At 41.2% G+C, this 14,323-nt stretch overlaps 1 protein-coding gene across 8 annotated transcripts in view; it reads left to right on the top strand.

Moving 5' to 3' along the window:
• LOC148038588 (uncharacterized) overlaps nt 1-14,323 on the top strand; it is a 155,514-nt gene that overhangs the window by 14,129 nt on the left and 127,062 nt on the right. The window contains exons 2-3 of one of the 8 annotated variants that reach the window (XM_087673687.1): nt 3,501-3,804; nt 12,167-12,363. The exons of 1 other annotated variant lie outside the window; for it this stretch is intronic. In XM_087673687.1, the coding sequence (XP_087529813.1) occupies nt 3,724-3,804; nt 12,167-12,363 (278 nt within the window). In that variant the 5' untranslated portion in view covers nt 3,501-3,723. 6 more of the 8 variants (XM_087673692.1, XM_087673700.1, XM_087673681.1 and 3 more) reach the window with 6 other exon arrangements.

Raw genomic sequence — 14,323 nt, 5'->3', positions numbered from 1 at the left:
TAATCCTAATTCCTTGGAGGCCAATATTGATGATTGCTTGGATTCCCTATCTTCTTTTGAGGCAATCTCTTGGCTCGTATAAATTGAGTCTCCTCCACCCGGAAGCTCTTCCAGCTTATCCCATACCTCAGAGGGGGATCTCTTAGCTTGTGTTAGTAAGTCTCGTCTAGTAGGAGGGTCTTCCAAATTATCAAGTCCCTTAGAGGAGAGATTTGTACCCCATTGCAAGAGCTATGGCCTTCATCCTCCTTTTTTGGCATTGACATTCAGTCTGGAGTGGTGGTTTTTCAAACGTGTCTTGTTGGTTGTGTCTTTGTATCTTGTCAAACATGGAGACGGGGTTTGGGGATAGTGTTCTCTCTCTTGAGGCCAAGGATCAGGTCTGCCTTCAAATTCTTACTAGCATGGAGGTAGAGATAGCAGTTTCTCTCTTGAGGTCAAGTTTTGGGCATCTTCGGTTATCACCTTGGATACAGTTATCCTAAAAGGTTTCCAACCATGGTGCAAATGCTTCTTTCACTTTTGCTTGACACCAAAAGTCATTTCAAGTCTCTACACCTTCTTTCTTTCTTTTTGTGATGGACCGTGTTTTGCTTCCATTTGAACTACTGTTGATCTTCATCAATGACGCCCTTGCTAGATAATTGTTGTTTACGAGGATTCTATCATCCAGTTATTGCTTTTTTAAAAAAAAGCCCAAACTTGGGCTACCCAAAAGAAGATATTCATTGCCTTTACGATCTTGGTAGACTCTTCGGCAATTCATCGTGAATCCCTTGGTTCAGTACCTTGTTCTCTTTGGGGTGGGACCTTTTGGGTAAAAGAGGGTGGAGTTTGAATGGACTCTCTCTCCCTTGGGCATCTTTTTGGGCCTAAGGGGTGTGCATTTTGATTCACCATAATTAAAGGGGTGTGCATTTTGATTCACCATAATTCATCGCAAATCCCTTGGTTCAATACCTTGCTCTCTTTGGGGTGGGACCTTTTGGGTAAAAGAGGGTGGAGTTCGACTCGACTCTCTCTCCCTTGGGCATCTTTTTGGGCCTAAGGGGTGTGCGTTTTGATTCACCATAATTCAAGGCTTGCATTAACACATACTAGGGCTGTGCATAACACATGTCAACTGAGAAACCCTACATTGAATGTTTTGCCATGTATTACACAAATATAATAGACAACCAACAGCTTGCTGATAAAGAGAAGCATCAAATGAATCACTTGCATCCTCAAATGTAAACTTGTGGCTTGTCTCAACTAGAGTAGAGATAGGCTTCTAGTCTTGCATTCGAAAACACTCAAGGAGCTGCCCTATGTACTTAGATAGTCACAATGCTCCCCTCAACTGCAATAAAGTGTATGCCAAGATAGTTGTGCAAGTGGCCAATATCTATGACAGCAAAAGCATGCTGCATTTCAGCCTTTAGGGCTGCAATCTATATCTCGTGAGGTCTAGTCAAAAGCATATCATCCACGTAAAGAATGAGAATCAAGAGATTTTCCCCATCTTTGTGGACATAAAAGCATGCTGTCAGTGTGTGAATTACTGAAAATCATGCATTCAGGCCAAATTTACTCCACAAAAGGAGCCCCAAGAATATTCATTTATGAAATAGGTATTTATCTTATTCAATAGGACAAATGCCCAAAAGTCCCCTATATAAGGGTATGTTGTGGGCACCATCTCCTCTCTCTTGTCTTCTCTCTCACTCTTCTCATTGCTTATCATTATCATTGCTTCCACTTCTCTTCCAATGTCCTCCTTTCTCCTTAGCCATCTCATACTCTAGCTTGCCCATACCCTTGGAGGAGATTCAGCCTTGCTGCCAAGCATGATGCCTTGCTGTTAGATATGCTCTCCTGTTGCCCAAACTTGTTGCGTGCAGTCTGGATGTTGCTGCCCTTCCCTAGAGGACATTGCCAGAGGATCATTGCTGGCTGCTGCCCCACTATTGCCATCATCTTTTGCCTCATTTGTTGATCTTGGAGCTGCTTTGCAGCCAACAAACCTTGCATTTTTCTCATGGAGTCTTGACTCCTTATTGACTTCCTATTGTTAGGAGGACTACTTTTCCCTCCGTCCACTGCTGCCCACATCATTTGTTCTACAACAGTGTCTTCATTGACATCCTATTGTTTAGAGGGCCATGTTTCGCTCCCTTCATTGCTGCCCACATGTTGGTGCTTTTCCTCTTAAGGATGCTGCTTACTCCTTGCAGGATTGTATGGTGCTGCTGCCGCCCTTCATTAGTTAGGAAATGTAGTCATTCTCTTCTCTCCTTTCATAGGTGTTGCTGCCCATCTCTACACCTGAGGTCGGAATGGAGTGATAGGATGAAAGCACAAGCCCTAAGGTACTATACTACCACACCCAATGTGGTTGTTCATGCCAGGAAAAAACCCTTCTCTAGCTAGAGGGTAAAAAGTGGTTGTGGATAAGGGAGTGTTCACTAGAACAAAGAAGGAACACGATAGTGTAACGTGCTTAGGCAAGAGGAGCATCAGAGAAGAGCTTATTCAGCTTGGAGAGGTGTGGGCTGCTTGGTACTTTCCAATGGGTGTTCCCCTTGTAGGTGGTAGGTAGACTAAGGCCATCGTACCACCATTGTATTTCATTTATCATTCATTCATTGCTAGTGTTTACCATAGTCACTTTGTTATCTCCAGTGCAAACCCTATTGTTTTTTCTCATCTACTTTCTCACTTTCATTGATGACTATACTCAACACATTGGGGTTGTTGGACTCAAGGAAAAATCAGATGTACTTCCATGTTTGTAGCATTTCCTTGCCGTGGTAGAAAACAACAGTAGCTATTGGGTCAATGCTCAGCTATACACACACACACACACACACGCAGCGTGCAGTGACCACCAAGAGAAAAGAGAAGATTGCTAGATGTTTACATCCATTAATGTGATTGCTAGAAAGTCACATCCATCAGCTGTCACTTGCTGTTCTCTACGTTCCCGGTGGCTGTGATTCAGCCCAGCGGCCTGTTTTCGTGCATTTACAGCAGTCTACTGCCTGTTGGCGATTGCCCCCAAAGTGTGTGTTTGTATCTGTCAATTGTTGCCTAGCACTTTTCCACTCCAAATTTGCTGCATTTGACCCTTGTTGCTGCTGCCTAGGCTATGGCACTCCATAGGTATTTGCATTTACTGTTTCTCTCTCTCTTCCACTACCTGTCCGCATTAGATTCGGTTTTTGTGGTTGTGTTTGCTGGTGTTCGACTCTTGGAGGCTGCCTTTGTTGCGCTTTGGGATCCGGCAGGAGTACGACACTCTCCCGCTTAGCATCTCAGCCTCGATCCTTGAGACACGAGAGTTCAGAGTATAGTTTTCATTCTTGTACGGTTTATTTGTTGCATGAGCATTGTATATTCAATATTCGGTCATTCATTCAAATTCTCTGTGTTCATTGTCTATGTTTTACCCTAATCCTAATTGTGTTCTTTTGAGTATATAGTTTCATTGTACACTTTATTTTATATTTTTGCATTAGGGTATTTCTTTGCATGGTATCAAGGTTCTCTTACACAAAACCTTGGGCTTTGATTGGGAAGCCCTTTGCAAGAAGCAAGAACAATAGGAGGGCAAGATGATTTCAAACACAAATTCACCACATCATGATGATGCTCCCGAGCCTAGCACATCGAGACACGTGATGGAGTCGGCTTCTCAACTTGCTCGTCCATCCGACATGGCCAGAGAGACTTTGGACTACCATGGAGTCCATAGACCATACGAGATTTCATGAGCCTAATATGACCTCATTCTCATGTATTGAGTTGAACAGTAGGTTGAAGGTAAATTTGAGTTTTTCCCTTTAGATTTGGTGCACCAGTCTAATAATTTTGCAAGAAGGACAGATGTTTCACAAAGGATTGATCACCCTTACGTGGAAATTGGCACGGAGTATAAGCTATTTTTTGCTCCACCTTTATTCACTCCCATGCCAGGTATGCATGATACTGCTTAATCTTTTGATTTTACTTCCTCTTTTCTGCAAGATATTGGAGATACGCATGATGAAGGAACTATCTATACTAAGTACTGGTACATTAGCCCTAAAGAGGATAGGTATTTCAAATTGCACTTAAGAAAACGTAAACAAAAGTTGCAAGAATCTATGGTGAGTACTCCTTCATCTTTTCCTCTAGTTTTTATATCTCATGGTCAATATGATTTTGGTAATTTATCTACTTCTTTATTTGCATTTAATGGACAAAAAGACCCTAACACTTTTCCCACAACAACTTAAATGACAAATCCATTTAATCTCCCACCCATCCCACCCATTAGTTTCATTGCACCCTCCTTTTAGCCTCCATTTGAGTGTACTACATATGTTTTCTCACATCACACTAGGTAGTCCTTTACCCATAGGCACGCCTTTTAGGACCTCACATTTTCCCTAGTCTGGTGGTGTTTCCATGATGGAGGTTCATCCTTCCATTCCTACACTTTTAGGTTTTTCACGGCTTGGGAATACCACCCAGCCACCACTGAGTGTGGATCAGTTGGTACCATAGTTTGTCTCCATGGCATTACCTAGTGGGCCTTCTAGTCATTTTGCTGCATCTGAGCCATCTAGTGGATAGGGCTTACATGACTTGGTGCCTCCACCTTCACCGACACTGTATGGAAACCCATTGGATGGTGCCTTTGTATCAATCGGCACCCATTGGACGTTATCCGCCTAGTTTTACCTACCCTTCTACCCACCTCCCCCTTTCACTTATCCTCCCACCTTTTTCCTATTCCACTTATTTGACACCTCATGGTTCTTTGTCCTTATCAGCCAAACATGTCTTTAATGATAAGACTCGTTTCAATGGGTTGAACTTGACTACTTGGTCAAACCTTATGAAATATGTCCTTAACTCCCAAAACCTATGGGATCTCATGCATGGATTGGAACCCTAACTTGATTCTGCACTTGTACCATATAAGATTGTTTGCTCATGGAAGGCTAGAAATATCTCTGCTATTGTTGAGCTAATGCAAGGTCTATTACTTGAATTTCATTTATAGCTTTAGTATTTTGACTTAGCATCGAAGTGTTGGGTATACTTAAGTGACCACTATGCGGCTCTGATAGGGCCCGTCACATCAATTTGGATCATGAGCTCCAAACTTTAAAATCACTAACTGGGATGACTTGAAAGTCAAGTTGGTTGAGTATTGGTGCCTTCTTGCTGAGTTTTCTACCACGGGGACTCCTAAGTCCTTAAATGATTAGGTCACATTGTTTCTAAATAAGCTTTCAAGAAAATGCTTCCATTTTGTGTAGTTGGTGATTTCACAGTCCACCATGTCCATGTTCTATGAATTTGAGTGTCAGACATTGCTTTACGCTCAGTTGTTCTATTAGTTTCATAGTTTGAGCTCTATGGAGGGGGCTCTCTTTGCTTCTTCTGAGAAGGGGCAGCAAGGAAATGGTAAAATAAATCAAAATTAAAAAAAAATTAAAATCAAAACCAAATTAGTAAGACTAAGGAAACTCCCAGTCATCTCTAAAAATCGGGTTGCAGAATGTACCAAAGAAAAATCGGTATCGTTAGAAGGTTGGCCATTTTGACGACTAGTGTTGATCAAAGGTGAGAGACACAACACCAAAAGCTAAGAATCAAACCTTTGTCCCTTAGTTAGGTGACCCCCAATAGGGGAGGTAAGGTGGATGCAACCCTTAGCAGTCGTAGTAGTGAGACCAGACCCACATTGCATGGGTTAGCCATAGCCATCACAGTTGACAATATTCTCAACGCTATAGGGCTTGTTTGACTGGTCTGCAAAGGTCCACATTGTCTTCGTAGAGACATTTGAGAATATGAGTCTCATCCACATTTGCGAGTTGCCTCGTAACGAGGTGACTATAGAGGCCTACTCGTCATGGATGAGTATTTTAACTACTCCTTGGATTGTGGATAGTGGAGCTACTCATCATATGATCGCCATCGTGGATATTTTCCTCTCTCAAGCCCCTACAGCTCAGGCAACAGGGGAAACAAGGTGGCGATAACCCTTAGTAGGGGCAGTAGTAAGGCGAGACCCACATTGCCATCGGTTAGCTATCATAGTTGACAATGTTCTCAACATGAGAGGGCTTGTCTGACTAGTCTGCAGCGGTCCACATTATCTTCGTCGAGACATTTGAGGATGTGAGTCTCATACACATTTGCGAGTTGCCTCCTGACAAGGTGACTGTAGAGACCCACTTGTCATAGTTGAGTACTTCAACTACTCCTTGGATTGTGGACAGTGGAGCTACTTATCATATGACCCCCATTGTAGACATTTTCCTCTCCCAAGCCCCTATAGAGCCAGGCACATCTGAGTTGAGAGAAACTCCTTGATCACGATTTAGGCTCATGGTCGCGTCAGTTTTCCCACCGACCAGGGCTCGAATTGTACTATGTTGGATGATGTATACTATGTTCCCTAGCTTGGGGTGAACTAAAAATGTTGGATCAAGTATGTTGAGCTAAATATGCATTAGCTTTACTTAAACAACCCCAAAACTTGCTTAATTAATGAAGAAACCTTGTTTATTTAAAAGAAACGTGATCCTAGAGAGTTTCTATGTCCCATAAGCACAAACCCACTTGGAAGGGTCCAAACTTTCTATAAATACGTATGCTGCCCTCCATTTAGTGTACAATCTCGTTTTGCAGATTTCAGGTGTTTTAGCTTGCTGCCCACACCCCGTTCCCGGAGGACATCTTAACCATTGCTGTCCATTGCTGCTTATATCAGTTGGTGCCTAATTTCCAGCTCTCTTCTCGCAGTTTGGGGCTGATCCCAGCCAAGCGACTGCTGTTCCTGCGTAGACTTGCTGCCGTATAGCCTGCCATGTCATCATCACTCGGCGTTTGGCAGTTTTCTCTCTCCTGTAGGCTGTCCTGCCTATGTTTTTAGTCTCTCTCTCTCCTCACTGCTGTCTGCATCAGATCCAACTTCTGCTGCATTTGTTGGTGTTTGACATCTGGAGGTTGCCTTGCTGCGATTCAAGATCCATTTAGAGTATGACACACTCTCTAGCTCATTACCCTTGCCCTGATTCTTGAGATACAGGAGTTCGAGGTTCAATATTCATTCACTGCATAGTGTGTTTGTTGCATGAGCATTGTATATTCAGTAGTTATATCACTTTAGTTATTTTCTGTGCTCATTGTCTTTGAGTTACCCTAACCCTAACTGTGTTCTTTTATCAGTGTGTGCTTTGTCGTGCGATTGTTATTTGTCCTTCTGTGTCAGAGTATTTCTTTACAGAGTAGTCTTCTTCATAGTGTCGAGGTCCTTGACTCTTAGACTAGTTTAGTGAATGCTCGGAGTGAGGCATAGCCAAGTGGCATGTATCACATAAGACTTTTTTTTTTGAGCCGACAGTCGAGGGCTGTAATTTCTATCATTTCCAGGCTTTAGCCACTACATGAGAGCCTACGAGCATTGAGCGTCTTTGGCATTTTTACTTAGGGTATCTTGCATGTGACTCTTTATGAGGAGTTGTGTCGACAAATGGTTGGTGTCCTTCTCCGCTTGAAGCTATTGCAGGATTTTTGTAAAGCTTGTTAACTTGGAAAACAACACCGTACCCCATTTCCTCAACAGTTTACACATAGAATTGAGATATCTCTTAGATTGATTTACGTTGATCTTTGTGGTTTGACATCCATCGTCGCCTTAAACGACACATTGTATTTCTTTTTGATTGTGAATTATCATTCTCATTACATGAAGGTATACTTTCTTAAGCATAAGTCTAATGCATTAACATATTTTTTTGCTTGGGTGTTGCTAGTGCATAACGAGACTGGTCGTTGTGTAGGATGTATGAGGATTGATAGTGAAGGTAAGTTCACCTCCCACAAGTTTTTCGAGTTTTTACAAGAGCGTAGTATTTTGTGTTGGGTCACCTCTACCTACTCTCCCTCTTAGAATGGAGTTGTAGAGTGTAGGAACCGGACCATCATGGACATGGGACGCTCTATGCTATTTGCAGCAGAGCTCCTTGAGTGCCTTTGGGTCGAGGTTGTCAACACTTCGGTGTACATCCTTAACCAATGCCTGACTACGACTGTTTCTTAGAGGACTTCGTATGAGGTATTCTTTGGCTCTCAGTGTGTAGTTTTTCACTTTAGAGTTTTTGGGAGTCGTGCTTATATGCACACCCGTGATGACAAAATAGGCAAGCTCACTCCCTAAGCTGATCTCTTGATTTTTATTGGATACTCCTTTGAAGCGAAAGTGTATTGTTTGATCCTCGGACAAACAAGGTATTCTTTATTAGGAGAGATGTAGTGTTTGACGAAAGGGACATTATGTAGTCTTCCATACCAGATATTGTCCCTTTCCTCACATTGTTTCTGCTGAGATAGTGCCTTTTGAGTTGGGTCTACTACTTGCTCTTGATCCACTTGCAAATTCTTCATCTCCCAGGTTCCCTTTGCAAGACCCGTTACCTTGCTGGTATCAATAAACCATGTGGGGTTTGGGGATCCTTTCATCATATTCCACCTGTGAAGGGCTCTTGAAGATGTGCTCCGCTTGCATCTCAGGCTTCATTCATATCATTGTTCACAACTGATTATATAGTGTATTTTGAGTCTTGGACCTTAGTGAATTATCTGAGCCATAAGAAAGTCACCGGGACAAAGTGGACTTTTAGGACTAAGCTAAAAGTTGATGGGACTTTGGACAAATATAAGGCTTGCATTGTGGTGCAAGGTTTTCGATAGAAGCAAGGTATTGACTATGAAGAGACCTTTTCTCCTATAGCACGGTTGGCTTCATTTCGTTTGTTGGTTGTGCTTGCCGCTCACCACGGTTGGCCGATCTATTAGATGGATGCCAAAAGTTTCTTTTTGAATAGTTATTTGGAGGAGGAAATCTATGTGGAGCAACCTTCCAAGTACCACAGTCTTGGTTCTAGAGGATGGATGAGTTCCTTCAGATTCACGCATACTATTTTAACCTCTTATGACTTGGATATTTGTCGATTCTACTTCAGAGGGGGTCAGCTATATTCTCTTGTATATAGACAATTTACTTACCATTGGCTCTGATTTTGCTGCCATAGTAGTAATAAAGACCGAACTTTGCTCTACTTTTGAGATGATATACCTTGGTTTGTTGTCTTATTTTCTAGGGATGGAGGTAGTTCGATTTGAGGGTAGTATTTTTGTCTCTCAGTAGAAGTATGGTCTTCAATTAGTGGACTCATTGCATGGATTAGACACGGGCAATGGCTACGCCTTTGGATCCCATTGTTCATCTTTCTAAGGATACCCTTGGTTAGCCTTTTGATGAGCACACCTATAGGTTTGTAGTATGGAAGCTTCTTTGGTTGATTCACACTAGACCAGATTTAGCTTACTTTGTTAGTTTGCTTAGTCATTATTTTATTGCATCTAGGATGCCACATTGGATTCCATGTTTGCGTGCTTTGAGATATTTGAAGTGTATCTATTTTTATGGCCTAACTTATGGATTTGGTTTATGTTTGCAAGGGTACATTGACTTTGATTGGGTAGGAGATCTTAACAATCAGCATTCCTATAGTGGCTATCTCTTTACCTTGGGCATGACATCCATCTCTTGGGCCAGCTGTAAGTAGGAGACAATGGCAGCCTCCATAGTGGAAGCTAAATATCACGCTCTTTTTAAATGGTACCATGGAGGCCATCTACCTGAGGAGCTTAATGGCAACGCTACACTTTCCATGTAACTCTCCCATCATTGTCTATTGCGATAACTAGAGTTCCATTGCCCTTGCAGGCAATTTGATCATTACACCACAGACACAACATGTGGAAGTCCACTTTTACTTCACCAAAGAGTAGGTTGAGCTAGGTACCATACGCCTAGAGTTTGAGCCTTCTTCCAACAATTTTGCAGACATTGACCAAGGCGGTCAATTGATCGGTATTGCAATAGTTGTTACCCATTGGTTACACCCTCCTCTATTTCTTCAGATTGACGGGGAGATGGTGCTTCCCTCTAGCTTTCCCTTCCAATTTTAGAGGGACTGACTTTTTTCTCTTTATAGTGATAGTGATGATATTTATAGATTTTGATTCAATCATTGTATTTTTTAGAATATTTTGAACATTTATATTTATTCATAGTGTCATAATGACATGATTGTAAAAGGGCACTTGGGCTAGTGAAGAATTCCCTTGTGAGGATATTGTCCAAGTGGCACTGTTGCATAGTATTTTGTATAAGTATGGTCATCCTTGTATTGTTTCTTGCATAACTCCAGTGCATTGTCATTCTATTCTATAAGCATGCATCTATGCTCATTTATTTATTTTCAGTCTTTCTGAGTGGTCTTGACTTTGGATCCACTATATTCACGGCATTGCAGATGGCAATCTCCAAGGCAATCTCCCTTGCTTGCCACATATCTTTTTTTTGCCTTTCCACATATCCCCCATATTTCCCTAGCCTATTACTTCGTTATCGACATCCAGTAGTGATAGGGATAGGCTGTTTATTTTATAAAAGTCATTGGGATTGGCTACTTGTCTCTTGTCCATTACTTAATTGACCGCCACCTCTCTTTTTTGAAACAATGGTTATCAAATCACATTTAAAAAAAAAAAGTTCACTGTGGTTCCATTCGCCTTTGTAGGACTTGGTCGGCCATTGGGTAGTTGACGTGCACCCTTTGTTTGATGCCCTCGTCTCTTTGGGGTGACCACTTGGACTCCCTTGGTAAGATAGCCATTATCTCTGTAGTCTTGGTAGGCCACTGGTGGGCAGCCATCGTGCACCCTTTGTCTAATGCCTTGGCTACTTTGGGGTGGGACGTCTTGGGGTAAAAGTATATCAAAAGAAAAAACACTCAAAATCCGGGTTGGGCTTTCTTTCTTTTTTGGCGTGAGAGGGGGTGTTGAGCTAAAATAAACATCATATGCTGAATTAGCACCTTAAACAGCCCCAAAAATGCTTAATTAATTAAATCCCTAATTTGGTGTGCGGTTCGAGAGAGTTTTAAAACAGTGTGTAGTACGAGGTCTCGAATCAACCTCAATCTTTCGTTTTTGTAGGTTTCAGGCCGTCTAGCTTCCTTGCCCACACCCCGTTTTTGGAGGACTCTCAGCCAAAGTTGCCCATTGCTATCTACATCAGATTGGGGAATGTTTCCAGCCTCCTCGTAGTTTGCACCAGCACCAACTGTTGTTCCCTACCTTCCTAGTGGCTGCGATTCAGCTTGGTGGCCAGTTTTCCTACGTTTATAGTAGTCTATTGCTTGGCGATTGCCCCCAAACTCCGTGTTTGCATCTATCAGCTACCGCCCAACACTTTTCCACTCCAAATTTGCTGCATTTGACCCTTGCTGCTGCCGCTAGATTGCTTGCACTCCGTAGGTATTTGCATTTTCTGTTTTTCTCTCTCTCTCTTCCATTCCTATCTGCATTAGATTCAGTCTTTGTGGCTGCATTTGCTGGTGTTCGACTCTCAAAGTCTGCCTTTGCTGCGTTTCGAAATCCATCAGGAGTACAACACACTCTCCCACTCAGCACCTTTGCCTCGGTCCTAGAGACACGAGAGTTCAGGGTATAGTTTTCATTCCTACACGGTTTGTTTGCTGTATGAGCATTGTATATTCAGTATTCAGGCATTCATTCAGATTCTCTGTGTTCATCGTCTATGGGTTACCCTAACCCTAACTGTGTTCTTTTGAGTTTATGTTTTGTTGTACGCTTTAGTTTATGTTTCTGCATTAGGGTATTTCTTTACACCTAGCATGGTGGTGTAGCTAAAGAACACTACATTACATGGCTTGCCAAGGAAAGAGTTTGTAATCTCTATAGGAGGCATCTTTGATTAGCCTAGTATCTCCATCCATCAATCAAGCAAGTGTTTGGATCTAGGTCAATAAGTTATATTGTCAAATGTGGAATTAAATTTTAAGCATCAAGTTTTTCAAAGGAGTTCGCTTCTTGCACTTTGTCAGTCTTCAATTCAATATACAGCTTTTTGTAGGTTTTTTTTTTTGTTTTTTGGATGGAAGAACTGAGACAATCTTAATGGTTTTGTGAGGGAGGTATTAAGAGAAGCTAGTGCTTGTCTTCTGCCTTTGTGCTGGTTGAGGGAGTTCTGAATCAATTGTTTGGCCCTTGAAATTAACATGTCTTGTAATTGTTATTTTTAAAGCAGTCTTTGCATGGGTATAAATTGGATAATGGGACCTTTCTACAAGGAGATCTCAGATATCCGCTCCCATTACAAGTGCTGGAACTCTTCAAACAGAAAAGTTGCAAGGGTGGACGTGTCTCCTTTATACAAAGAAAGACAACATCTATCTATCTGCAACGTTTTCTTAATATTCAAGGTTTCATAAAGGCTGAAATGCAGTGAGTCAATCAATTCTTTATAGTGTCTCACCAAAAAAGTTTTAGTTCATTAAGGCTAAAGAAAGACAACATCTATCTATCTGCAACGTTTTCTTCATATTCAAGGTTTCATAAAGGCTGAAATGCAGTGAGTCAATCGATTCTTTATAGTGTCTCACCAAAAAAGTTTTCGTTCATTAAGGCTGAAATGCAGTGAGTCAATTGATTCTTTCTAGTGTCTCACCAAAAGAATTTTAGTTTGCTTTATTGCATTTTGATCCCATAAAACGATTCAGATAGTTCAATATTCTGTAATTTTTTCCCAATGAATTTGCAGTTTTTCTGTTTGAAAGAAATACAGTATTTTTAACTTTGGAGATATTATGTTGGTAATTTATTTATGTAATACAGTTAAAATACATGTAGAGATCATCTTGACCAATTAACAAGAATCAAGAATAATAGTAGCTTGACATTGCTGATCCAATGCTTGATGAAGCCATGAATTTTGAAGGAACAGAAATGGCTGCCTTCTATTAACTTGCATCTCGCATGTGCAAGTCACGTTTGCATGTTTGATTGACTTTTGATCAAATGCTAAACAAAGCATCAAAATTTCACATTCTCATGGTAGACCACGCCCTTGAAATCTGTGCAATCATCCTCGAATGCGTTGCAATGTGCTAAAGCAAAGGCATCATCCTCAAAATAACATTGGCCATTGCTGTTTAACCATGCTAAAGCCAAACAGTTGCTTAAAATTTCCAGCCAACATAAAATAAAACATAAGACTCATAGATGATCCAAAATTTTTGCTAGAAGCCCATAGAATGCATCTCTCAATTATTGTAGCCAAAGAACCATAGCAAAGCATAAACTGAGCATAAACCATGGCTGAACTATCAATGACATTCATACACGTCTGTCTATAAAACCGGCTGAATACCATTGACAACGAATGATCATCCATCGAAAACCAACAACTGATAATCAATCTCTAACGATCATACACCATAGGAGCAGGAAATGCCGGAAACACCTCTTGGAAGAACCTGAAATGCCGAAACATAAGGAGATAGGTCCGAAACTCATTTCCCTAGCTGAAATATTTTGGAAATGGCTTAGGGTTCACTTGTTTTCCTGCATGCTCGAAATGGTTTGTTTAAATTTAGTGTGGTGAACTTAAAAATCGATGTTTAAAATGTATGTTTTTTCATTTTTCATATTTTGTATCAATCATTTTTAATGTTTCTCTTTTCTTTTAATGTTATCAATTTTTAATGTTTCGCTTTTATTCTTTGGGTCAATGAGGCTTCATGGCATCAACCAGTCCACATGTGCACGATTTGTTCTAACTTCTAGAAGATTGTGGCTCGTTTCTCTCTACCATGATAATGCCCTTGATTGGTCGCTATGCTAAGAATGATTAGAATAGATCCTCTCTCTTTTTTTTTTCGTAATGGATGTTATATTTATAAAGTACTAATCAACAAAAGAGTTACAAAAGTCATGGCAAAGACGCAAAGGAAATTGCCATATGCCAGGGAAGTAAGTTCTCCCAAGGGAGTAAGTCAAGAGTGCTGAATGAGATCTATTTGCCAATGCAAGAGACTTGTAAACCTAGCAATATATCCCTGAACATTAGAGGCTAAATTAAAAAGAAAAGCATTCCGAATGGTCCAATTGTGCCAACATCCCTAATATCTACGAAAGTGAAACAAGATCTTCATATGTGATTGTGCCGGTGTGGGGTATTTGGGCCGCGCAAAAACCCAATCAAAAGGGCTTAGTGAGAAACCAACCACTGCTCGCCAAACCGTTGACAAGAGTGACCGGATTTTCTTAGCGAGAGGGCAAGAAATAAATCGATGACGGGCCCATTCCACACTGGTGGTGCTAAAGAAACAAGTGCCATTGGAGATTCGACACTTGGAAAGGGCTGAAGTAAGAGGAAGACCACCAATTATCACCCTCCAAAGAA

This window comes from Lygodium microphyllum, chromosome 3 (genome assembly GCF_053477565.2).
Source record: "Lygodium microphyllum isolate KBCC chromosome 3, Lygodium_microphyllum_v1.1.10, whole genome shotgun sequence".
Taxonomy (NCBI): Eukaryota; Viridiplantae; Streptophyta; class Polypodiopsida; order Schizaeales; family Lygodiaceae; genus Lygodium; species Lygodium microphyllum.
Note: the sequence above shows the minus strand (reverse complement) of the source record. Positions and strands in the feature narration are given on the sequence as shown.